This window comes from Siniperca chuatsi, linkage group LG3 (assembly GCF_020085105.1).
Source record: "Siniperca chuatsi isolate FFG_IHB_CAS linkage group LG3, ASM2008510v1, whole genome shotgun sequence".
Classification (NCBI taxonomy): domain Eukaryota; kingdom Metazoa; phylum Chordata; class Actinopteri; order Centrarchiformes; family Sinipercidae; genus Siniperca; species Siniperca chuatsi.
The window spans coordinates 8,549,881-8,567,325 of record NC_058044.1 but is presented as its reverse complement, the minus strand read 5'-3'; the positions used below and the strand labels follow the sequence as shown (position 1 = coordinate 8,567,325).

The 17,445-nt window shown below is 42.0% G+C and overlaps 2 protein-coding genes and 2 non-coding genes across 8 annotated transcripts; 3 read left to right on the top strand and 1 right to left on the bottom strand.

Moving 5' to 3' along the window:
- Nucleotides 1-75: 75 nt before the first annotated feature.
- Nucleotides 76-9,199, bottom strand: brat1 (BRCA1-associated ATM activator 1). 5 transcript variants are annotated; one of them, XM_044191567.1, is made up of 12 exons: nucleotides 8,767-9,199; nucleotides 7,677-7,825; nucleotides 7,450-7,597; nucleotides 6,846-7,302; nucleotides 5,387-5,512; nucleotides 5,136-5,227; nucleotides 4,942-5,045; nucleotides 4,613-4,799; nucleotides 3,821-3,894; nucleotides 2,536-2,620; nucleotides 2,114-2,397; nucleotides 76-1,901 (listed from the first exon to the last, which is right to left on the bottom strand). In XM_044191567.1, exons 1-12 carry the CDS (start codon nucleotides 8,933-8,935, stop codon nucleotides 966-968), a joined length of 2,811 nt encoding a protein of 936 aa, XP_044047502.1. In that variant the 5' UTR covers nucleotides 8,936-9,199; the 3' UTR covers nucleotides 76-965. The 5 variants fall into 5 exon arrangements, with proteins under 5 accessions (XP_044047502.1, XP_044047504.1, XP_044047503.1 ...); XM_044191569.1 differs by having other exon boundaries at nucleotides 4,942-5,042; XM_044191568.1 differs by having other exon boundaries at nucleotides 5,387-5,509.
- Nucleotides 9,200-9,343: 144 nt separating this feature from the next.
- Nucleotides 9,344-17,161, top strand: eif3ba (eukaryotic translation initiation factor 3, subunit Ba). The gene is made up of 19 exons (XM_044191574.1): nucleotides 9,344-9,569; nucleotides 10,892-11,084; nucleotides 11,172-11,291; nucleotides 11,384-11,441; nucleotides 11,654-11,782; nucleotides 11,893-12,050; nucleotides 12,929-13,060; nucleotides 13,186-13,252; nucleotides 13,343-13,389; nucleotides 13,505-13,715; nucleotides 13,802-13,874; nucleotides 13,972-14,094; nucleotides 14,203-14,281; nucleotides 14,537-14,675; nucleotides 14,784-14,909; nucleotides 15,150-15,227; nucleotides 15,660-15,768; nucleotides 15,865-15,977; nucleotides 16,592-17,161. Exons 1-18 carry the CDS (start codon nucleotides 9,470-9,472, stop codon nucleotides 15,963-15,965), a joined length of 2,043 nt encoding a protein of 680 aa, XP_044047509.1. The 5' UTR covers nucleotides 9,344-9,469; the 3' UTR covers nucleotides 15,966-15,977; nucleotides 16,592-17,161.
- LOC122874146 lies at nucleotides 14,334-14,416 on the top strand. The gene has a single exon (XR_006377572.1). It is a non-coding gene; the product is annotated as a small nucleolar RNA SNORD60 (small nucleolar RNA).
- LOC122874144 lies at nucleotides 14,946-15,033 on the top strand. The gene has a single exon (XR_006377570.1). It is a non-coding gene; the product is annotated as a small nucleolar RNA SNORD60 (small nucleolar RNA).
- Nucleotides 17,162-17,445: the final 284 nt, after the last annotated feature.

Sequence of the window (17,445 nt, the reverse complement as noted above, 5' to 3'; positions counted from 1 at the left end):
ACAGCACAGATTCAGAGGAAGCAGTAGGAGAGGTGGTTGCTTATCCGTCAGTACGAAGCTGTTGGACCAAAGAAATAACACCATTTACCTGTAGATTTATTTACAACAATTAACTTGGAAAAAAAGTAGGTACAGAGTACAAATCTCAGTGGAACTGATTGTTGTTTTGATTAAACTGTTAATCAATATATGTCACATAGGACATGGTAATATGACAAAGAGTTTGGTGACATCTGCTACCCGACAAAGGACCCAACAAAGTATCTGGTTATTTTCAAATGTAAAAGACAGCTGTCTACACCAGCCGCGTAGGACTGAAGCTACTGCTGCAAACGTGTTGCTTTCGCTATGTGGCCACTGGAGACAAGGTGTGACAATGTGTGGATGCACAGAAGAGCCAAGAGTTGAATCAGCCTGGCAAGCTAACGGTGAATAATGTAAAGACATGGATCCAGGCCTGTCAGGTCTCAGTTTTTGGCCTGTGCAGAACTCTATTGGTGAGTTGTGACTGACCAATATATCTTAAAAATTAAAACATTATATCATGAGAAAGCCAACAAAGATCAACAGCTTCATGCTTGGTATTTAATGAAATTGTAATATTAAATGTTAAGTAATTCTTAAAACTGTTGTTTTTCCAGTTGGCTTATTCACTAATAGCCAATAAAAGGTGAATATATTGTTCAAATCACAATGTGAAAATGTTGAAATTGCTCAGCCAGAGATCTCAGGTCTCTGGTCATGTTGCTTTCCAAGATACTTTCTCATGTTCACAAATTCACACGCAGAGCTCTGTTACACTAGAGAAACAATATACATGTACAAATCAGTAAAATCAGGGCAATTCCTCTTTTACTCAAGTAACAAAAATATCACAACACGAAGGCAAATGTACCCTGAGTTAAGAGTGAGCTGTTCATCACTGATAACAAACCAACATAAGGCAGTGTATGTGTATGTGTGTGTCAGTAGCAGTCCACTATGACCTCTTGCCCTGGTCGTGTGCCTGGATTAGTGTGAGCGGCACTCGCAGTCAGTATGTCCTGCAGCAGAGAGAGGGGAGAGTTGTGGATGTGGTCGCTGCTTTGAGACAGGACGTCCAGCCTCTCGTCTAAACCCAGAGACCTCAACACTTCACACACACTAACAGTCACGCTGTCGGCTGCCACCTTCGCACCCTCCTTTCCCGCCTCGCCTTCAGAATGAACCTCGTCTGCTCCATTGAAGCTCCTCTGTGCTGCGATGTCCGCCTCTCTGGCTCGATCACTCTTCTTCATCCCCAGAAACTGTCTGATCTCCTGCCCCCAGCCCTGGCCAGGCAGTTCACAGGACACCCTGGCAACTGTTGCCATGGCAGCATCCAGTGCCCCTAGCGACAGAGGGCAGACTGTCTCTCTGAGTGTTATCAGCAGTCGACAGGCCTTCAGACCCACAGGCCTATCGCAGTCAACCAGACCACTCAACAACGCTGAGATGACTCCCTGCTTGACCAGATTGTTTAACGCTCCGGCCAAATCTGACTCCATGCCCTCTGTGTGTGCACCAGTGTGAGTGTGAAGCATGTACGCCTGGTCAGAAACTACACCATAAGGGTGCGGTAGAGCATGATGTGTGTCTGAGCCCTTCCTGTAACCCTGGTGACCTGAAAAGGCTTCATCCAGTAGCAGCTCAGCCAGCTCCAGCGTGTGAACTTTGACCTCCCAGTCCAGATCCGCACTGCCTTGTGAGAGGGTGGAGCGTACACACTGCATCAGGAGAGAGGTGAAGGAGGCAGATGATGATGCAGGCGAGTGTGAGGAGCGTGAAGAGAACCAGGAGATGAAGTATCGTACGACAGCCCTCCTGGCGAATCCCTCTGTGTCCTGGGATAGGATTTCAAGCAGCCGGCTCACTATTTCAGTCTGGAAGGACACAGAAGTTTTATCAATAACAAGTTTACATTGTACTGCAGCCAGCTGAAAACATTGTACCTCGTTGTTTTTATTTTTTACATTAAATCAACCGAAATCGTACACAATTAATAGAAGACGGACCAAAATCTGATATAGCATCCTCCACCACAGCAACTAAGCCAGCTGGTTTTTCAGTCAAATGTAAAACAATTTCTGCCTACCTCCTCCGGAGTGAGTGCTGCCCCCTGCTGCCAGCTGTGTGCCAGTGCCTTTGCCAGTGCCGAGATGGCACTGGCCCTCACGTAACTCTCTGTGTCCTGCAGTGCCTCCTTCAGGAGAGGAGTGGTACAGCAGCCGCTCAGCAGCGCCTCAGACGCATCACACACCTCCTCGGCTGATTTCAGGCAAACACGCACACCTGCCAGGTGTCCCAGAAACTCCACCGTCGAGTCTCTCACCTCCCAACGCATGTCACACGCACGCTTCTTCACTACCTCGACAAGATCTAATAGGGATGCACATACATATAATTTCAGTAACGCATTATGTAGCCACAACAACAGCAGAGTCTGCTCTGTGTGTGGATTCATCCCACAGGAGAGTATTTATGAGCTTCAATGAAGAGACTGCTGGGGAACTTTACCTCGTCTGAGCTGGTCTGTTATAACGGAGAGGTCTGTGCACACACTCATCCACTTTACTAAGGCCTGGTAGGACTTGTGGAGTACCTAAGAAACACAGACAGAGTCATTTCAATGAAATGAAAACAACATGAGACAGATAATGATTTACAGATCTTTTTAGCTAAAGTTTGTAACCCTCCTAAGGAGACTCAGAGTGAGACTCCATCTCACTGTGACTTTATGAATTAAAATATGGAGGAGTTGTTCAGTGGCCAGAGACTGTCATGTAACCAGACAAACAGTTTGATCACAGCCAATAAGCCAAAGTATATAAGCCTGTCTACTCGTCGTTTACTGAGACATTAACCACTTCCCGTTCCTGGACAATGCTATATAATCTGTGAGGTGACAAATACAACATACCTGTGTATATACTACAGCCACAACTAACAATTATTTTCATTATCAATTAATCAGCTGATTATTGCCTTGATTAATCGTTTATGTCTATGAAATGTCAAAAAATACTGAAACAATACTCTCACAGTTTCTCAGAACGCAAAGCGATGTCTAGAGATTGCTTCATTTGTCCGACCAACACTCCAAAAACAACAAAGATATTCAATTTACAACGATATAAAACAGAAAAGCAGCCGATTCATACATTTGAGATGCTGGAACCAGAGAACGTTTGGTATTGTTGCTTGAAAAAAATTTAAAAAATTAATCTTTTATCAAAGTAGTTGCCGATTGATTTTCCATCGATCAATCATCTAACCATTTCAGCTTAAACAATATATATAGTCAACTCTGAGCAAACTCCATGCACTGGTGGAGGCCATGAGATACGGCTGAAAGCTCCAGAAAAAGCTAGTAAGTGGACCTTTAGTGAAGATTATTTTGTCATACTAATGTTCCTCTCTCAAATATACAGTATAGCCCCTATGTATGACAGAATGTGTAAAGTATGTAAAAGAAACATCAAATTGCATTGTGTGGAGTAGAAGTTTTGAAAAGCTCTGAAACTACAAGGCTTTATTCTTGAAATATCATGACCTTTTTCTCAATAAATTACAACTTTTTCTTGGAATATGACTTTTCCACACAAAATTATAACTTTGTCTTGAAATATATATCCCCCCCCAAATATTTTAACTTTATTCTGCAAATCTCTTTAAACATGTAGACTAAGATAAACAGTAAGTGATGGTGTCTTCTTCTAACTGCTCTACTGCATCACAGTGGTAGAGGGTCAGTGACAAAATAAAAGTTGTTTCAAAGTGTGCATAGACGGGAACAACTTACAGTAGGGTCAGAATCAGGATTTTCCAGGTATTTTATCAGAACTGTGAACACTTCACTGATCTTCTCCTTCGCTCCTGAAACACACAAGATACATGCTACATACTAAATGTTTCATCCTGAAAAACACACACATCATTATGTTTATATACTGCAGCATTTGTTTTTGATTATATTTTAGAGGGCTGCATGATATGGTGACAAAATCATATTGCGATTATTTTAACAGGTATTACGATTGCGATATGATTCACGATTAGTGAGAATGATCATTTTTGCGTCACAATTTTCAATTTCACAGAAAAAAAAAAAATTTAAATCATGATGATGTGACATTTGTTGCTGTCTGTACCAAACAAACATGTTTTCTTACATCTGGAGAACAAGATTTGTAGGCCAGGGCATCTCTGCAGCACTTCATTATAATGCTGTTTTGTCACACAGTTTACCTTTAGCAAAAAATTGAAGCTTCTGCGAATTAGATATTGCACTTGGCCATATTGCGATTTCAATAATACGTAAATTAATTGTACAGGCCTAATATTTTATCTTACTTTTTTCTATTTTGTTGGAGAATTCTAATTGAATTAAAAATGTTTAGACAAATTTATATTTACTTTTATACTTGGAGAGATTTGACTACTCAGTACCAAGAAAATAATTCCTGTATTTACGTGAGGAGTTTGATTAAGATAAAGTAGATTTTTATAATGTCACATCTCACGTTATTTTGCTTGGACAGGAAAGAGAATATTTTTCGTATTTGGATCATCCCACATATACAAACAGTTTTACCTGGGCTGCAGCTGAGAGCTGTCAGAGCCTCTAGAGCACATTTCTGAACTTTGCCACTGCCGATTACATTCCTGCAAACCTCACTACAACCGGCGGATGAGGAGGAAGAGACGCCACTGCAGATGCTTAACAATGACAGAACTGCAGTGACAATTAAAACTGGAGGACAGGGGAGGACGCCAGAAGGCTGAGGGGGAGAGGGGGAGAGAGAGAGAGAGAGAGAGAGAGAGAGAGAGAGAGAGAGAGACAGTGATGTTAGTCTGCTTCACATTTAAAAAAAATACAGTCCACTTCCTCTCCTCTGTTTTCTGTTGTCCTGACAGCCTCACCTTGAGTGTGATCTGTGGTGTGTTTGTCAGACAGACACAGATCACAGAGACGCAGGAGGTTTTACTCTTCAGCTGCTCTTCCATTGAAAACCAATTCTCGTCTGCTGCAGGAACGGAAATATATTTAGTTATAAAGATGCTAAACAACAGACTGTGTAAACAATTATAACTGTTTTTATATGTGTGCGTTTTACCAGTGGTGTTTGTGCCCAGCAGGGTCTGACCAGTTGTAATGTTGAGGGGTAGCAGTAGTATTCTCACAGCCCGGGCTGTGTGGACAGTATCACTGGACGGAAACACAGAAAAAGAAGAAAATAACTAAATACATCCTGGTTTTCTTACACTACTTGATGTCAGAAAACCTCTGCAAACTGAGCTTGTACTGGTGATGGTGAAGCCACATTCTGTATGAGAGTGGGAAGTCGTGCTGTGAACAGATGCTTACTGGTGACTTCTGTGAAGAAAAGCAGCTGCAGCACGAATGAGGTCAGAGGGTTTGTTAATGTTCAACATGGATGATAGAAGACGGGTGACCCGTTGGTCTGGGACACGTTCATCGGTGCCGGAGCTGCTGAAGACAAACATGGACATTATTTAACACTGAACCCACTCATTATACGTATAAAGGGTGTCATACAGTATGTTCAACTAACTGATTAATCGACTAATCGTTTCAGCTTTACGCTATCATCACAGCGTAATTTTCTCTCTTTCTTTTCACATTATGTTTATGTTAGTGTATGGGTGGGGGAAATCGATACAGTTTCTCTTAACTATTCCTTTAATCCTATATTTACATGAAAATGTGTCTTTCTATTTTCTATAACTTACATACAACCACGGCCGCCTCCTTTATCATACATTTTTCTTTAAACTACTAGTTGTCAAGTCCACTGTAAAAACAGTATAAGCACAAAAAGGCAAAGATGTCGACAGAAATGTACTCCATCTCTGAATCTTTTAATCATTTAGGGGATTACAGTATTATTCATAGGTAAAGCCATTGCAACATATGGAGCTTTAAGTAAAATGGCTTGATGAAACTGCCTGAATAAGCAGCTGAGTATGTGCTCTTTGCTTGGGTAAGGGTGGGATTCAAAGACAGTTTAAAGGTGTGTTAGGTCAGAGAATAGTGTCACCTGTCAAAGGGATCAGTAGATTTATGACGCCACAGCCAGATAACCCACTGCAGAGCCCAATAATAGGTCAAAACATCATTTAACATTAATACTGGGCTTCAAATTTCACTATGTGCATTGATAAAATAAATGAACATTTTCTTTGAATTGTTAGTCCTGACTTCAGAGTAGATAATAAGGGGATGGAGCCTTAAAAAAGTGTTATATTAATTGTTATATTCAAGCCCCTCCGGAGAGGAAGATTCCCCTTCATCTATCCGGAGCAGCCTCTCCTTCCTCCTGGGGAAAACTGTAAAAGTGTGCTATAAAGTAACAGATGTCAGTCTGAATTATCTTTGTCACTTGTATCAAGTCAGAGCGACACATGAAGCCCAGCATCCTTTACACAGTGAAATCACATTGCTTCCCTGAAGGTGGAGGTTTTACATCCCTAAAGGAGGCACTAACAGATTCAGGAGCTATTTTATTCCATCATCTATTTGCTTTATCAAAGTGTGAAAAGTGTAATTTGGCCTGTTACCTGCTGTGTATGTAAAAAGGGTCATCCGTTCATTTTAATTTTTTTTAAAACCTTCTTTTAGATGGGTTTGGTGATCGGTGATGATGACATCAGTGACCATAATGTCAGCTTGAGTATTATATATATTTTTTGTATTCACTGTCATTGTTTTTATTCCTGCATTTACTTTTTATTTGACTGCTGTCTGTAAACCAAATTTTCCCATGTTACACTGTGTTTGTGTGCATATGAGACAGCCGTTCTACCTGTATGCAGCCAGAATGACGTCCATCAGAGGCAGCGTGAGCTGACTGCAGCCTGCTGTCACCAGCTCCTCCAGAGAATCTGCGACTGTCTGGAGCAGCTTGTCCCGGAGAGGAGCCCCGGCCTGGGCCAGGAGCAGTGCCAGAAGTTTGAGGATCTGCAGACTCTGATGGAGCTGTGTGTTTTCTTTGGGAACCAGTGACTCCTTGAGGTACTCTGTGATCGCCGCGACAACAGCAGTGTACTCTGCACTGGTTTCCATGGTGACGGCTGGGTGTTCTAAGTCTGTGATGGAGGCATGTGTCCTCCCGTCATCTTCTTCTTTCTTATCTATGCCGTTACATCCTGCAGACGAGACTGGCTGACAGAAGAGCAGGATGTGGGCGAGCATTTGATTGGCAGCTGAGGCAACGAATAGACTTGTGTCTGTCTGGAGTTGAAGGAGCGGTTCAATGAAATCTGGGGAGTGAGGAAAGCAGATTGTATGAAGTGGTAAAACTCTTAATCTTTGTTCCTAAATATCGCCTGCCTTCCTCTAATCAAATTGTCTTTTATAATATACAACATATTAGGAGAGATAATCTAATTTCCTACAGGAAGTGTCACCTGATTGTACAAAAAAACTGAGAGCCTTTGGATGCTGCAGCAAGTTCTTTAAGCCCTGGATCCAGCCAATCCGTAAACAGGGATCCTCCCAGAGCCCTGCGTCTTGCCAGTGCCGAAGGTTGAAGACCTGGTCCAGAACAGAGCATTCCTGCAGGGGGGACATCGCTAAAGTCAGAAGTTGTTTGTAACAACTTTTTAGCAAAAGTGCAAGGTGTCATTAACTCTACCTGAAGCATTTTGAAGCCGTCCTCAGTGGCAGCCATTAAGCCGGTGAGTTTGAGAGTGAAGGAGAGGACACCGGGGTCTGAAGCTGTGTTGTGACCCACAGTGGATATGAATTCAAGCAGACATGGGCAGGCCTTCAGCAGAGATCCCCCTTCATCAGGAGAAAAGGTGGACATGAGACAGTGGCACAGATATAACATCCATTTATCCATCCACGGCTGGAATAACCCTCAAGGGAGACCCCCCTCCGTTCCTGTCACTCTTTGTGCATTTTTTATCATTTTGTCTTTGCCAGACTACACATGACAGCTTCATTTTCAAACATACATTTATTTAGGAATATATGAGAAACAATAAAAGGTATCAAAAGACACAGGGCCCCTCCCCTACACAGTGCAGGAGCCGTCTCAAACAATTAGCTGATTAGTCGACCGCCAGAAAATTAAATGGCAACAATTTTGATAATCAGTGAATCTTTTGAGTCACATTTCAAGAGCATTTAGCAAAAATGCTAAACATTCATTGGTTCCAGCTTCTCAAATGTGATGATTTACTGCTTTTCTTTGTCTAATATGATATTATACTGAATATCTTTATGTTTTAGTCTGTTGGCAAGCAATCTGAATGTGTCACCTTGGGCTCTGGGAAATTGTGATGGGTATTTTTGCACAATTTAGTGACATTTTATAGATAAAACCATAATCTGCAGATGCAGATCAAAATAATTGTTAGTTGCAGTTTTATTTTACTTTATATGGTGCTTTAGTGGTGCATATTTCAAAACAAAGTGATCAAATTACCACAAATTAATTGCCACACTGAACCTTGAGCCTTTGGGGCCCCTCAGGGTTTGGGGCCCTGGTAATCACTTTGCCCAGTTTGTAATCCAGCCTTGTATCCATCCTGCTGGGTGTAAAGTTGGGACACTTTGTAACTTAACTGTCTCCAGTTCACCTCACATCTAGCTACAGTAATCCACAAAGAGTGATCTAAAAGCACACAGCTGAAAGCTCCACCTTGAGAGAAGAAAGCTGGAAAATAATGACAGATAAACAAACCAGACTAAACTATCCCACCAAGTTCAGCACTAACCAGCCTTGGTGAGCCCTGTGAACCAGTCCAACAGTTTCTCCAGGCTGGTGTCATCGGGCAGAGACCTCCCTGAATCCGCCAGCACCTCACACACACTGGGCAGCAGCGACACACACTCTGTGTCCATGGTACTAACGTGTGTGTGTGTTAATGAGACCTCAGGATACATTACAGTAGACAGGTCACTAATAAATTCACAGCCAAATAGTTACATCGAAGCACACATAGCTAACACCGACTCACGTATCTGGAAATATAGCTAGAGGCTAAGTTATGTAGTAGTGAGTGAAAGGCCACAGCTAGCTAAAATAGAAACATGTAGTTTTTCCTAGTAGTTTTGCTAAACGTCCATCTCGCGGGAAATAGTTTCGGAGCTACCGGTACATGGCTTCCCTCTTCTTTCTTCCTTCAGTGTAAAATTTGAGAGTCATAACAAGGACACCTGCGCTGCCTACTGATCTTTAAACTTGTGGATATGATAAATTACAGGTGCGGGGGGCACATAGCGCCGATCCATGTGTTTTACAGCTTTAACTTTTTCAGCGCGTCCTTGCCTCCGAACAAGTTCCGGTGTTGCATTTCCGTCACATCGTCCATTTTCACGTAATCGCACATGGTGCCGCACCGGCTGAGGACCGTCAGCCTCTTGATTTTTGAGATTTTGCTCCGTTGTAGCGAGAAATCCGTCTCGTACTCCTGATAAATGCAAGATACGGTGGATATGGTGGACGACCCCGAGTATGAAGAGGAGGAACCCTCCTTCAGCGACCCAGAGGACTTCGAGGATGACGTCGAAGATGAGGGTGAGCGGCAGCAGGAAACACGCCGGCTTTGTGGCCTGTTGCTAACAGCTAGCTAAGAGCTGCACTAACGGGCTTAACGGCTGTGGTACTACAGATGCTACAAGCTAGCTAGTCACTTTACCTTCCGGACCTCAATGTCTAAATGTTGAGGTCTGATTACCAGGAATAAAACAGATACATCACCATTTTCCTTAAACGTAACCCCCAACATCAGCTAACATTAACCGACGTTATCACAATTTCAATTTCACGCCCATTGAAGCCTCACCCAGACCCCAGACAACCACTCACTGTGGCCTTGTCGCTGTCATTTGAAAAATTTAAACAGTGGCGAAGCTGACTAATGGCAAACATTTTTTTGTAGCGGTCTGAATGCTTAATTTAGACCAACACCACTACTGCGACCCTGCAGTCTGTGGTTTGCATGAAGCAGCTGGTAATAAAAGCTATCTTTCACATCAGTGTCACGTTAACGTTAATCCTAATACAGGGTTGAGATTGATCAATGATGCCCCTCAGTTAACCATAGAAACTCCCTTTTATTAGGATGCTTTGTAGCTGTTTTATAGCATTGCTCTGCAAAACAGACTCCAGGGATTTCTGGAAATACTTATACACTCTGCTGCCAGTTTGCTAGGCCACCTAGCTGAAATTCTAAGTCTTATTGCAATTAAATAACAATAAAATCTCCCTGTGTGACTTGTATAATGTTGTGGGTTTGTTCACACTGTTTTAGAGCTGTGTGCTGTGATGTCTGTGGTGCTGTTGAACTGCATTGCCTCACTGAGAGTCGTTTTTTAATATTGTCTCCACCCAATCTGTATCAATGAGGGTAGACTAAAGATTAGAAACACCTCTCAGTACAAAGCAATACAAGTCGAAGGCACCCTAACTACAGCCTCCAAAATAATCGTAAAGTTGGATCAACACCTCTCTAAAACATTAAGTTGCATTAGTTTAATAAACTTGCAACAGAGTGAAGTGCACTTTTCAAAGGTTAAATCATTCAGGCTATTAATTACTATTTTCATAGTGTACCACCTTTTACCTGCCAACTGGGGCTATAGATATATAGATAGGTAGATATATAAATGAAAATTTGACTAGTGAGGCTTCCTGTTGCATATTGGTTAAGGCTCATACTATATACCTGCAACGTCCCTGATTTTCATGCAAATGATCTTCAAAAATGAAGCCAGTGTTTTAATTGCAGTTTGAATTGAGTCATCAGGGCATGAAAATGTATTTGGAAGCCCAGGCTAACACAGACAGTTAAGATAAGTAACTAACGTTACTGTTTTCCTCCCTGATCTTCTCTTCAGAGCTGCTGGGTGACTTTCTGAGGGAGAAGCCCCAGGAGGCTGACGGCATTGACTCGGTGGTGGTGGTGGACAACGTCCCTCAGGTGGGCCCAGAGCGTTTGGAGAAACTCAAGAACGTCATCCACAAGATTTTCTCCAAGTTTGGCAAGATCACCACTGAGTTCTATCCAGAGGCTGATGGCTTGACCAAAGGGTATGTGTTTTGCTCTCTACTCTGTTATGACAGTATATTGCTTTAATGTTGAATTTAATGTTTAAAAAAGACCCATTTCTCACGCAGGTACATCTTCTTGGAGTATGCTGCTCCTACCCAAGCCCTCGAGGCAGTAAAGAACGCAGATGGATACAAACTTGACAAACAACATACATTCAGGGTCAACCTCTTCACTGACTTTGACAAGTAAGTGTGCAGTCTCTGATAAGAAATGCAGCAACTGTGACGGCAGATATATATGAGACAAGAAGATTAATTCTGTTTGCTTGTTTTCCCAGGTACATGAACATCAGTGATGAGTGGGAAACTCCAGAGAAGCAGCCTTTCAAAGATTTTGTGAGTGTTTCTGTTTCTTAACAAATGCTACTTTTTACTCTTAATTGTAAGTAGTTTATTACGTAGGCTTTTTTGTACTCCTTCAATTTAGCAAAAATGTGAGTTTTGCCCCTATAAGCCCCTGATGTAAAAGTTTCCACCGAATATCAACAGAACAAATAATATGCCAAAATGCTGTAAGCTCCACTAACTCTATATGTCTGTCTGTTCAGGGAAATATGCGGCATTGGATTGAGGACTCAGATTGTCGTGACCAGTACAGTGTGATCTACGAAGCTGGAGAGAGGACTGCCATTTTCAATAATGATGCTAAGGAGCCAATCACAGCTGAAGAGAGAGCAGTAAGTAGTTGATCACACTTTGAAATGCAGGGCTAATACGGTCATATTAAATGTAATTCAACAGTAGTGATTGGCTTGCAGACTAATAATGTTTTTGTGTCTTGATGCAGCGCTGGACAGAGACGTACGTGCGCTGGTCTCCTAAAGGCACCTACCTGGCCACCTTCCACCAACGTGGCATTGCATTGTGGGGCGGCGAGAAGTTCAAGCAGATTCAGAGGTTCAGCCATCAGGGTGTGTCCCTCATCGACTTCTCACCATGTGAGAGGTAATCAACATTGCTGTTTAGCAGTACTAATGGACACTTTCGGAGCATTAGTCATTACCTGATAAAGTGCTTTTAGTGTGTGTGTGTGTGTGTGTGTGTGTGTAAGCGTTAGCATCAAGTATTATTGAGTGATGTGAATTGATGCACTGTTTGATTTACTGCTCGACATCCTGATGCAGCTGTTTGAATAGTTTTAACTAATGATGAAATGTAGCAAAATACTTCTTCTGTGGCATCCAAAGGAGAAATGCACAGAAATGTAGTCCCCCGCTCACTTATCTCTGTTGTTCAGTTGGCACAAACAATTTTAGACAATATTTTATATATGTTAGTCATCTTGTTTCTTTTCTCCAAAATGTTACTAAAATATGGTTCACAATAAAAAAAGAGATGTAGACAACTACAACTATATTCACATAAGTCTGATTTTATTTTTTGCTTTTTAATGCAATAGATGGGTTTTAACTAGTGCCCTTATCAGCATGCAGCCACATCAGTGAGCAAAATTCTTTTATTTAAAAAGAAAAGCGAATATCATGGAATATCATTCAAAACAAAAATGACTTACAATAAACTGGGGATATCTGATCAAGTTTTTTGGGCCCTGATCCGCGAGTCCTTCAATATTAGGTATCTGTCAATACACAGTCCGATACTTTTATTTACCTAAATGTTGATTAAATTTGTATCTGACACACTGAAATGTGAACAGCTGTCACACCTTATTTTTCACAAGCTACTTGATCCAAATGCTGAAGGTCCTGGTTCAAAATGATTGATCATGAAGTTGATAAGCTTAAATTATTGATGGATAATGTTAAATGAACTGTGCAGTTTGAGCTGTCTAAAAATCCATGTGTGGTTGTGATGCCTTCCAGGTATGTGGTGACCTTCAGTCCACTGATGGACACCAAGGAGGACCCACAGGCCATCATCATCTGGGACATTCTGACTGGACAGAAGAAGAGAGGTTTCCACTGCGAGAGCTCTGCACACTGGCCCATATTCAAGTCAGTACTCTTTGTCTTTTTTTTCTCTCTCTCTCTCTCTCATTGTCAAAATTTACTTTAGTGTTTTCACATTTGTTGCTCCTGCTGTGATTGAATATATTATAATGGAACATATTTGCTCTCAGATGGAGCCATGATGGGAAGTTCTTTGCTAGGATGACCACAGATACGCTGAGCATCTATGAGACTCCAGTAAGTAGACTTAAAAAAAAAAAAAAAAAAGTACTTGTATTTATGTAAAGTGTGCAAGTGACATTAAAGACATGTTTCCATTCCTTTTAGTCTATGGGCTTGCTCGACAAGAAGAGTCTCAAGATTACCGGGATCAAGTAAGAGTTCTTGATAATGCTTATGATTTGTTTCTTGTTATTACATGGTTTCACTTGTGACAGCATTCTGTATGGAGATATTGACAGGAATCTGGGTGTTTGTGTGTATCTACAGGGACTTCTCATGGTCTCCTGGTGACAACATCATAGCATTCTGGGTACCTGAGGACAAAGATATCCCAGCCAGAGTGACTCTGATGCAGATGCCTTCCCGTCACGAGATCCGTGTCCGCAACCTCTTCAATGTTGTTGACTGCAAACTGCACTGGCAGAGAAATGGAGATTACCTGTGTGTGAAAGTGGACAGGACTCCTAAAGGAACACAGGTACACAAGTGGAGAGACAGAGGGGAAGCAGCTGAGATGTCACTGGTAAAGATCAAATGCTAATTTTATTGTTCAATCTTTTTCAGGGTGTGGTCACCAACTTTGAAATCTTCCGCATGAGAGAGAAGCAGGTTCCTGTTGATGTGGTGGAGATGAAGGGTAAGAATGTAATAAACACACAAACGTAAGAGTGATTGTTTCCCATAGGAAAAAAAAACACCCATATCTATTGTTCATTGTGTTTCTGTCTTTCCAGAAAGCATCATAGCATTTGCATGGGAACCCAACGGCAGCAAGTTTGCTGTTCTCCACGGAGAGGCTCCCAGAATCAGCGTCTCCTTCTATCATGTCAAAAACAACGGCAAGATTGAGCTCATAAGTGAGTAGATCAGACAGACGTGCTAACTGACCTATTGACACTATGTTGTATTGTCTAGGACGTCCCGTAAACCTCCACTGAATGTGACACATGGTTCTTTTTCTACAGAGATGTTTGACAAGCAGCAGGCCAACAGCATCTTCTGGAGCCCCCAGGGACAGTTTTTGGTTCTGGCTGGACTCAGGAGGTCAGTTAAATCTGCGTGTGTGTTTGTATTTGTGTGAGTGACAGACACAAGAAGCCGCTGATGACAAACTAAATAACTTTTCTGACACCTCGTATGAGAGCCAAGGCTCCTGATTCTAACGCTGATCTGAGGCTCACAGTATTATATATTTGCACTTGTGTGTGTCAGTTCTGATGAATGTAATCTTGTGTGTGTGTATAATCTTCTCTTTCTGTGTGTGTGTGTGTGTGTGTGTGTGTGTGTGTGTGTGCGCAGCATGAATGGAGCTCTTGCCTTTGTGGACACGTCAGACTGCACCATGATGAACATAGCAGAGCACTACATGGCCTCTGATGTGGAGTGGGACCCGACCGGGCGCTATGTCGTCACCTCCGTCTCCTGGTGGAGCCACAAGGTACATGCTGCTCCTCTTTCCTTTCCTGCCAGACCAGTTAACTGTTGATGGGTGGAAATCCATATTGAACTTGCATCCTTTTCCTCCAACTTTTTCATGTGTGTCTAGGTGGACAATGCATACTGGCTGTGGACGTTCCAAGGCCGTCTTCTTCAGAAGAACAACAAGGACCGCTTCTGTCAGCTGCTCTGGAGACCTAGACCTCCCACCCTGCTCAGCGCAGACCAGATCAAGGTATCATTTTATCTATATTATAAACTGTGTGTGTGGAGCCGGTGATGACAAACTAAATAACTTTTCTGACACCTCGTATGAGGGCTGCACTGCGGCTCCTGATTCTAACGCTGATCTGAGGCTCACAACTACAACATCCTGTGTACTGTTGCAACACATACTTGATATTGTATTTGTCATACTTTTGATTTGTGGCTGTGGAACCTTCCTTTACCATAAATATCTATTTGTCTCCTCCAGATGATCAAGAAGGACCTTAAGAAATACTCAAAGATCTTTGAGCAGAAGGATCGTCTGAGCCAGTCCAAGGCCTCTAAGGTTTGGCCTGTTAATTTCTTTAACTGATCCAGGCTGTTCACATCTATATCTTACCTTATTATTTAGTAGAGTTTGATGGGAAGGGTGCTATCAAAACTATTTGGGCCTTTCTGTATTTTCTGCTCCCTCATTAACCAGTTAAAATAGTGTTAACATACAGCGTAATTAAAGTGTCTGTTTAAGCGTTTGTCTTTTTTTGGTAATTGTCCTAAGGCTAAACACATTTTAAGTTGTGATTCAATAATCTTTGTGTCTCTCATTTAAAAGCTCAATCTTTTTGTAGTGTAATTGTAGTTTCCACACAAACAAACCATTTATTGAGCCCCTTTAGATATTTTAGTAATAAAAGTGATACAAGCTGCGTGTTTACAATCCCAAACATTGTTCTCTGATATAAAGCTGAGCGTTTTATGTGTCTGTGTTTGTGAGTAGGAGCTGGTGGACAAGCGCAGGTCCATGATGGAGGACTACCGTCGCTACAGGGAGGCGGCGCAGCAGACCTATCGGGAACAGAAGAGCATCCGAATCGAGCTCAGAGGAGGTGGGACCTCTCTCACTTTTCAACCTTTGCTTGCTTCCCTCCACAGTCCTTATGTTTGATTTAACAAAAACACTGACATTTGTTTCTGTCTTCCAGGAATGGACTCTGACGAGCTGGACAGCAATGTGGACGATTGGGAGGAGGAGACCATTGAGTTTTTTATCAACGAAGAAATCATTCCCCTTGGAGATCTGTAGTCCCCTGCACAGGTAACACGTGCATGCAGGTTTGATATGTTCAACACACAATTAAGAGTTATTGGGAAAAAAACTTATTTCTACATTGTGTAGTTTGCAGTCAGTTGATTAAAGGGTCATTAAATTACCCAAAAAAAACATTTTCTCACCTAGTTGTATCTGACCATGTAGATAGTTTTATATGCAAAGGTTTTGAGATGCCCTTCCCAATACAATAGAGGTGAATGTATTTTAGGATGTGCTGCTCAAAGCACTGAACAGGCTGCTGTAAATCTCAACAGTAATGTCTCAGTAAAAAGGTCCCCATCACTTTAGGTAACCCAAAGTACAAGCTGTCAACAGTTTTCATAGACTATTTATTCAATGTGAAACGGCTGCATTTTGTAACTGTTGTGCACCAACTCTTTAATTCCTTGTGCAGCTGCTGAATTTCATGAACGACAGTTGTTCTTGTTCTGGTTACTCAAACAAAAACTTAGAACAAAACACAATTATTAGACAACAAAAATGAGTCATTCCTGCATCTGCCTTGTATAATGAATTGAGCCTTTAAGCTTCATGTAAATAACCCAGAATGGGAATACACGCTGACATTCTCGTTCTGTATTTAACTCTCTCTCTCTCAGTCCATCCGTTTTTGTGTGGAAGGAGAAGAGAGGAGCTGTGTCATTGATTGGAGAAGGACGACAACCACGCTGTGAATCTTGGGGTTCACGATCACAAGCCTCAACATTCAACTTTAGTGACATCATCAAAGCACGCCTTGCGGATCAGCAGCCACATCGAGGGACAAGAGAGAATACTTTGTATTGAATATTTTCTCTTTGTCTCTCACCAACATCCGCCCCCCCTTTTATTTTTTCTGTGGAACTTGATATTTAGTAAAACTGCCTCCTTTTTTCTATTCATTAATTGGAGATACTCACTCTCTAATCTCAGCCCCGTCTCTTATTGGACCTTCTTCCTGGGGTTGTTTATGAACTAGCCTCACCATGCTAGTGTGTTATCACAGGGCAGCACAGAGTGCCATACCAGTGGGGGGTGGAGGTGTTGTGACTAAACAAGTAGCCTTGTTAATAAATGTGCTGATGTGGCGCTATGTTGGCCTGTATCCTCCTCCTTTCAGACTAGGCTTTCACACAGGGAGGGGGTGCGCAGTGGGAGTAACTTTAAATAAACATTCAAACACAATACTACCTGGCCGTGTCTTAGTGTTTGGTTCTTTATTATAGAGGGAATCGTCTGTTCTCTAGCCTTGTTTAGACCTGGCACTGAAATCCAGCTCGAGTGACATGAGCATAACCGTAGAGCTAAATACTGTCTACAGGTAGTGTTCGCTCAGTTGACTGAAAATTAATCACTAACCATTTTGAAAATCAGTTAATCTTTTTAAGTCATTTATTGAGCAAAAATGTCAAACGTTCTCTGGTTCCAGCCTTGAATATGAGAGGCCTTGCAGCGTTTTACTGTATTTACATAA